The 8,712-nt window shown below is 27.5% G+C and overlaps 1 protein-coding gene across 1 annotated transcript; it reads left to right on the top strand.

Annotated features, from left to right (window-relative positions):
• The first annotated feature begins 281 nt into the window (after window positions 1-281).
• On the top strand, window positions 282-7,679 carry LOC145134093 (Major facilitator superfamily protein). Its single transcript, XM_079069008.1, has 14 exons — window positions 282-567; window positions 1,844-1,955; window positions 4,065-4,177; window positions 5,029-5,154; window positions 5,296-5,498; window positions 5,843-5,918; window positions 6,004-6,090; window positions 6,178-6,258; window positions 6,346-6,378; window positions 6,494-6,547; window positions 6,634-6,675; window positions 6,799-6,877; window positions 6,966-7,036; window positions 7,131-7,679. The coding sequence occupies exons 1-14, from the start codon at window positions 391-393 to the stop codon at window positions 7,221-7,223; spliced, it is 1,347 nt and encodes a 448-aa protein (XP_078925134.1). The 5' UTR covers window positions 282-390; the 3' UTR covers window positions 7,224-7,679.
• The last annotated feature ends 1,033 nt before the right edge of the window (window positions 7,680-8,712 follow it).

Below are 8,712 nucleotides of genomic sequence, written 5' to 3'. Positions count from 1 at the left end.
AGAAGCTTTAATAATACAATTCCTTTCTACTAGTTTATTTCAAGTTGACAGATATGTAACACGAGACCTAGAATCATCAAACGTAAGATTCAAAAGGTATCTTGATCATATTGGTCTCTTTTTGTAGGTTTTCTAAATCATGAGGGGTAGTATAGTAATTTTACCACAAAAATAGGAAAAGCTTGAGTGGGTATCTTGACACAGTGAGTAATTGTAACTTGGCTTGTGAGACTCATTTGCTTAATTTCATACATTAAATAGTGACATCTTCTTTTGGATGGTATATAAAGAGGGTGGTGTAGGCTTCCACATTAAGCATTGCTTCCTTTCTTTCTCCATTTACACCACCACCACCACCATCTCCAAGACTTCACCACCACTAGCACCACCATGGCGGAGAAGACAGTCATGTCCTCAGGGCTGGGCCACCTTTTCATGACGGTGTTTGTATTCAATTTTGCGAATTACATGGTGGTTCCGGCCATAACTGACGTCAGCATGGCTGCACTTTGTCCCGGAGAAGATGAGTGCTCATTGGCGATTTACCTCTCCGGTGTTCAACTAGCGGTAATTTACAGGTTTAATCTTTTTGTGTAGTTCATAAATTATATGTTAATTTTTTCTTCCTTTTTTTCATTATTTTCATGGATAATGTAAAGGCGGTTTTGTGTTATAAATGTATTCATTAATTAAAGCTTAAAGAACTAAAAACAAACAAACAAATAAATAAAAAATAAAAAACAATACTTTTGATATTTTTTTATGTGTGTGTGTGTCTTTGCTTTTCTCGTCCAAAATGCACCGGTTACTTCAAGAAGAGTTTTGTTTTGTATTTATACTATAAATTAAAGTAAATTTGTTCGATTTCCATTTGATTTTTGTATTTTGTATTTTGTATTTTGACACCGTTTGTTTGTTTTTTTATTTTATTTTTTAGATATCTTATTTTTTATTTAAAAATGGTCAAATACATTCATATATTATGGATAAGGAGTCAAACCTATACTCATTTATTTACAAGACTAGATCAATATGAGTTTAATAAAAATCATTAGAATCTTGTAATAAAAAGTTTTATTTTTCTTCAAATACTTTCCCATAAAGAACATTTATATAATATTATGTTTTAAATGTGTGCAAATGATTATTCTTTTTGGACGTAAATATGTAAAGATTGGTGCCAAAAATTAATGACAGGAAAATTTCACAAATAATCAATTTTTAGCATAGTTTTATATTGACCAAATGTAAAATCAAAATTAATATTTTAAGAATTATTTTATGAGTTATAACCAAATAAGAGATCTAGTTATTAATTGATTTTTTATTATAAATTTATAACAGTGCCTGAAATTAATTTTCATGTGAACTTACATAAATGATAAACTTAAAGATAAATTGATAACACAAATACCAATTCAATTTATTTTGCTTTATGACAACAATATCATTTTTCTATCATGTTTCTTAGTTACAATGCACCATTATAACTTTTCTGAAAAAAGTCACTAAATAATTAGATATTTATTATATTATTTTTTACATCCTCACTTTGTTGCTAGTAACTATCAATCTATCATTGATCATTTGATTGCTCCTATATTAGTACGTAAGCAAGTATTTGATATCTAGTGGTTGTAAGTTTAATATTCAATATTCAATACTAACAAAAACATGTTAGTTTTTTTTTTTTTTTTTTTTTTTTTTAATAAACAAGGCATAACTTATTTTAAAAGGACATGCTAATTACTTTGTATTCAAAAAAATCAAAGTTTTAGTAGGAACAGGAAAAGATAGCAAAAGTGGTGATGGTGTTAATGTATGTATGTACGAAAAATGACAGATTACAGGGATGGGAAGCCTAGTCATGATGCCATTGATTGGAAACCTCTCGGACCATTATGGAAGGAAAGTCATGCTCACTCTTCCAATGCTACTCTCCACTTTACCTTTGGGTATATATCTTGTCTCTCTTATCTTTATATTTACCATCATAAATCGATATCAACAACCAAAAGAACATATGACATAGTGTATATTCTTACAAATTACATAAAGTTAGATATTCTAAAAGTTATTAATTTAGTTTTTAGGTTAACCCTGTTAGTATATCGAACAGGGGAACAAAAATGTTTCAACACCGTTAACCAATTTGGTTTTAATTAAAAATCGATTGGGTTAGTTAAAAGTTACTATATAATGATTTTATTTTTATAATCTTAATAAAATATAACTTAATTTTTCTTTTTCAAAAATTTTGTCTTATTACAATCACAAAATTTCTAGTTTGTTTATTAGTATTAACAACGTGCTATTTGAGTAGAGTCGATTTATATTATAAGAAGCATAATGTATATTAAATTATTAGTTGACGACGTTAAATAAAGTGTTTATCTAATCAGATTTGCTTTTACAAAAAATAGGTGTGATATGTTTTGGAAATAAAAGTATTATTGTAAAAAAAGTTTTGAAAAGAAAAGCATGTGTCATGTTGTTAATGGGTATTGGATTTTAAAACTTATATAAAATATCTTAACAAAAAAAAGTTAAAAATGGTTAGTGGAAACCTAGAGATACAGGCATCTTGTAACATAGTGGGATTTATATTGCCACTAAAATTGACAACTTTTCTTAATGACTTCCAAACATGCATCGTGTATTATAAGATTGACAAATTAATGAGTTCCACAATTAATATCAACATCTTCATCAATCAGAAAGTATTATTGTAATTAAGATATATTGCAAAAGAAAAAAGTTACATTTAAAAAAAAAAAACAGTATTTGACATTTGTGTGTGTAGTTTATATCATTTATTTATATGGTTAATCATAAAAAATGAAATATATTGATTTGAAAACATATAATACCCTAAGCGAGCAAAATAAAAAGATTTTTTTTCATATGTTCATAATCCTTTACATTTATTTATATGAAAAAGAAGACTTACCAACTCATATTAACTATATCATGTGAGTTAGTTTGGTCAAGTTAACTAACACAACTACTTAATATAAATAGAAAATTGGGAAAAACCGATAGAAAAAATATCACAATTAATCATTATAGATGTTTTATAGTATACACTTGAAGTAAAATAAAACAAAAACTATATAATTAATTAAAAAAAACTTTTATTAAAAAAGTACGAAAATAAAGTTACAATTTTATCTTTTTTTGCTTTTTTTGTTGCATCATATTTTGGTAAATCCTTGTCTAATCGGTCAATTCCCACTTCTTTGTTTTTTTTTTCTTTTTTTTATCAAAAGAGATGTCTTCTCCCTACTTTTAAGTTTTTACACATTTAGAATAATTGAAATGCTTCTTTATTCCTTTTTTATGTCATCACTCATCACCACCCAATCCTAAAGTTTTGACAAATAATTAAGGCTGATGGACCCATGTATATTGTGATATGACCAATTATCATGTTTATTATACATTAAGCTTACTCAGATTATTTGATATATAACTCATCATATGTTATTGGGATTTTCTCATTTTATTTGAATATGCAATTAAAAGATATGTGAATACGATGACAGTTTTATCTATTTTATTTGTTGAATATGTAAAACCAAATATAGCGTAAATTACATTTTGGTCTTTGAGTATATTTGTTTTTGTAATTTTAGTCGTAAATAGTTTTCTCCTAGAATTTTGGTTTTTATTTGATGTTTTTGTGACAATTGTTGTATTAGTTCAAAATAAAATGATTATTTTTGGTCCTTAAGCATAGATGATTCTAACCAATTTGGTCCAAAAAGTGAAGTCGTTTTTCTTAAATCAGAGATAAAAAATGTTTAAAAAAAATTCAAATAAAGACAAAAATCATAGAAAAGCCTTTTTGAGACCAAAATTGAAAAAATTCAACTATATTTAGAGACCAAAATGTTGGAATGAAATAGAAGTTATTATACCATGCAAAATGATTGGTGTTTGTTTTTATAGTATGGTATAGATAATAATGAGAAATGAATCACAATTAAGAAAAATAAATGTGCAAATGTATAAAGTATGGTGTATATGTTATTCATTAACTCATTATTTGATGGGTAAAACAGTAATTTTGGCATACAGCAGAGATAGGAATTTCTTCTACGCATACTATGCGCTCAAGACCCTCACTTCCATGATTTGTGAAGGAGGTGTCCTTTGTCTGGCAAATGCTTATCTGGTAATCATCTATCCTCGTCTTGTACTTTATGCATCTAAGTTTGTACCTTATCAATCTTAACGTTATCTTTTTAATTTAAAAAAAATATTTTAAATATAACCTTAACTTATTGAGAATTTACAAAATTTCATTTATATTTATTAGCTTTTTACAAAATTATCTTACATCTTTTTGTTACGAAAACTTTATGAATTATATAAAACCAGATAGTATAATATATATATATAGTTGAAGGAGATTAGAACACCATTTTAGTTTTTACAAAATGTGATTAAATATGCTAGAAAAATAGACAAAATAACCTTTCGTCTTTGACAATAATTTACTACAATTTTTGTATTTTATTTGATTCCACATTAAGTATAGGATATAAATCTAAATGTCACTTAAATAGTTGGACATTATATTTTTCATTTATTTTATGTTCAAAATCAAGTTAATCATAAAAAAAATATTGTTACTAGTTTATAACCCGTGGAAACCACGGTTATAAAATTAATTCAATTTTCATAGCAAAAATTCATAATTATTAATCAATTATTTTAACTAAATAAATTTAAATAATTTATTATTGAAAAGATATACCAAAATTTTAAAGTTAGTTATAACTTCAAATTTAACATATAATTAAACAATAAATATTTTTATAAAAAAGTTAAAATCTATTATTTAAAACCTTAATCTCATAGTGATTTGACTAATATATCTCATTCACATATGACATAATATTAATGTGGAAATGTATTAAAGTGACACATAATAAAAGAATTAAAACTATTTTTTTTATTAGTATATATAGAGATTTTTAGTTTTTATTCGTCTTTTTAAACTTTTAATTTGCAAATATTCAGGCTGATAACGTGGCACTGTCACGGCGGGCGACGGCGTTCGGAATCCTCTCCGGCATATCATCATGTTCGTTCGTTTTCGGCAATCTCTCCACTCGTTTCCTCCCCTCCGCAGCCTCCGTTTTCCAAGTAATATAACACTCTAAAATAGATATAACTTCAGTTGTGATTAAAATTATCGATGAATTGTGCTATATAGTATATATATATATATATATATATATATATATATATATATATATATATATATATATCGGTTGTTTGTTTTAGGTATCTGCGGCGGTGGCAATGGCTTCTGTAGTTTACATGAGAATTTTTCTTCCAGAATCTAGTATGGAAGCGGCGGTGATCGCCGTTTCATTGAAAGAAGAGACGGTGAATGATTGTCTTCTCGAAAAAGGATGTACGAACAACCGCCCCCCTTCCCGTACAACTCCTTCTTTGCACGATTCAATTGCGTTGTTGAGGAGTAGGTATGTGAATTTTGCTCTTATCCAGACAATCGCTAATTATAATTCCCCAATTTTGGAAAATGGTTTCCAAACTTTACAAGGAACTGGTTCTAAATTTGTTTATACTCCTCAAAAAGTAATTCAAATTGATATCTAATATGTACTATACGAGAGTCTTCTTCACACATGCAATGCCCTACCATTTGTGCACTTTGAGACGAATATACCTACCATTTATGAACTTTGAGACAAAAATGGAAAAACTGAATTCTTTCTTTCTTGAATGCTACTTTTACCTACCATTTGTGAACTTTGAGACGAAAATGGAAAAACTGAATTCATTCTTTTCTGAATGTTACTTTCAGCTGGACATTTTCACAAGCAGCAATCGTGGCATTTTTCAGTAGCCTTGGTGAATTAGGCCTTTATTCTGCACTATTGGTACTTCATAGTTCATACACCATGGCAACAAACTGTTCTTCTACTTTAAGCCTTTCCATTAAGCATTCCTTTCTGTATCCTGCAGTTCTATTTGAAGGCCGAATTCCATTGGGATAAAGACCAGTTTGCTGACTTGTTGATCATCAATGGTATCGCAGGGATCATATCTCAAGTATGCATTTTATAATTAGGGTTCATGAATCATGACTACTTTCACATACAAAGATTATAAGTATAATCTTGTTTTCAACTCCTGCAGATGGTTCTTATGCCCCTGTTAGCTAGAGTAATCAGTGAAGAAAAAATTCTTTCAATTGGACTCATCTTTAACTGTGTACATGTAAGTAGACCTGTAATTATATATTAATTTCCACACAATTCACATGACTAATCTTGATCCCTAATATAACTTTGGGTTTAAATGCAGATTTTCCTTTACAGTGTAGCTTGGTCTTCATGGGTATGTACTTGTGCTTAACTATTATGAACAAGTTCTTTTTTTTATTACACTTTTGGGTGTATGTTTCAGTTTTACTAATGACAATTATTATTATTTATTTTTTTGTATCAAAAAGGTTGTTTATGTGGCAGCCATGTTTCAGATTTTAGCTGTTTTTGCAGGACCAAGTGTGAGTTCCTTGTGACTGTTGTATTTATTTATTTATTTATTTTTTGATTTTTATTGTTATCTTATCAAGATTTTGATGTTTTTCAGTTGAGAAGCATTGTGTCCAAACAAGTAGGTCCCACTGAGCAGGTAATCTTAAGCATCTATATATTATGTTTGATTATAAGTTTTTCTTTAATTACGTCTTACTTCTAGACAGAAGGGTAAAATGGTCATTTACTTTTGTTAAGTATGGTTTTACTTTGTTTTCAGGGAAAGGCACAAGGGTGCATTACAGGTCTATGTTCTTTTGCCAGTATTGTTTCACCACTAATTTTCAGCCCTCTAACAGGTGATTAATTTTTTAAGCATAGTAGCATACATTATTTTTTTTTTAATAATTATAACCAAAACTAATGAATTTTTATGGTTTTATACAGCTTTATTCTTATCTGACAATGCTCCATTTGAGTTTCCTGGTTTTAGTCTTGTGTGTGCTGCATTTGCTGTGGTAAGAAATATATATTTTTTCTTAATTGATTTATGTGATAGTTTTGACATTTTATTGACCATCTATTAAATGACCATTTTACCCTTTTGTCTAGATGATTGCGTTCATACAGAGTGTCATGATCAGGGCCCCACCCCCACCTGTTCCAGATTCAAAACTTGACGACTCTGCCTCAGTGGAGGCTTAAACTATTCTAATCGTGGTATTTTGTTTGTTGGCTTGGTATGGTGGTGTATTTACTGTTATACCCTTTTCTGGCTAAGTACATAGTAAGGGCAATTACGGAAATGTTGGTTTTTCACAACGTGAAGTTAGCTACAAGGTAATGGACAAAAGTTCCATTTTTAGGGGTAGTGTGTATGAATATGATGTCTAAGTTGGTATTTTAGAAGTATTTATTTGTAGTAAGATTGTTAATATATATATATATATATATATATATATATATATATATATATATATATATATATATATATATATATATATATATAAAAGTTATAGTATGGTTATGGTTAGGGGTAAAAGTGTCAAGTTACCACTTTTGTTACATATTTCTTGTTGGTGTATCATGTATGTTGTGGCTTTAAGCCTATATATGTAACTTATCTATTTTTTATATAATGAAAAATGCAGTGTCACTTTACTTTGTTTTTTTGTATGAAATTTGAAGTGGATTACCATCATGTTCATATATTGGTTTACATTGAAGATTTAGCAAAAGTAGAATATTATGGAATGGAATCATAAATGAACGGAATTAACAATGTAATAGAATCAACAAGGTCTAAAATGGATCGTTATATTCCGTTCTCATATTCAGTTGTCTAAAAAGAATCAAATAAGTCATTCATTCATTTTGTTTGTCATGTATAATAGAACACTAAGTTATATTAAAAAGATAGATAAAAATATAATTATAAATAAAGTTTAATTAAATAAAAGTATGTCGTTAAATAAATTCCATATAAACATATTTTATATCGTTTAAATTATATGTTATAAATAGTTAAAAAAGTAATTTTCAATTAAAAAAAATAAATGCAATGAAATTTTACATTTGAGTAATATAGTAAAAAATATTTTTAGTTATTTTTGGAAAATAAAACAATTTGATCAAAATTTTGAATTGAAGATTATATGAATAAAATAACTTTTAACTATAATGTACCATTTATGTCTTCAACAAATGAATAAAACAAAATCTCTCCAATGAAATAGTAAAAGTTAGCTCAGAAGAATAAATCATATTCCATCTAATTAGCTTAGAAGAATGATTTTACGCATTGTCATGGGATCTGGGATATGATGTTGCAAGGATTCCATAAATAATGTTTCTTTTCATTCTTTTATAATAAACAAACATGATTTTTCTTTCATTTCTTCGTAATGTTCCAGTATATTTCAATATTTGTGTTAAACACTACCTAGAAAATTGAAATCTTTCATGCAAATAGAATGTAACTTAATTCTATTTGTTTATGTATTTATGTTTGGTTTGTATATGTCATATATTATTATTATTTTTTTTTTGTGAATTATTGCTTATTATATATTATATAAATACATATATGAATATAAATTACACATACTTGCAACAACATCATACCCCATCATCTCATTACAATGGGTTGAATCATCCTTCAATGGTCAAATACCCTTTTAGTGGTCCATTAAGT

Source organism: Lactuca virosa, chromosome 8 (assembly GCF_052849685.1).
Source record: "Lactuca virosa cultivar CGN04683 chromosome 8, Lactuca_virosa_CGN04683_v6, whole genome shotgun sequence".
Lineage (NCBI taxonomy): Eukaryota > Viridiplantae > Streptophyta > Magnoliopsida > Asterales > Asteraceae > Lactuca > Lactuca virosa.
This window is presented reverse-complemented; position numbering and strand designations above follow the sequence as displayed.

Bases quoted from the DNA above. Each gene is read 5' to 3' on its own strand.
- LOC145134093 (XM_079069008.1), top strand. From the start codon at position 391: ATGGCGGAGAAGACAGTCATGTCCTCAGGGCTGGGCCACCTTTTCATG. The intron at 6,548-6,633 runs GTGAGTTCCTTG...GATGTTTTTCAG, and splicing joins CTGTTTTTGCAGGACCAAGT to TTGAGAAGCATTGTGTCCAA. The intron at 7,037-7,130 runs GTAAGAAATATA...CCTTTTGTCTAG, and splicing joins TGTGTGCTGCATTTGCTGTG to ATGATTGCGTTCATACAGAG.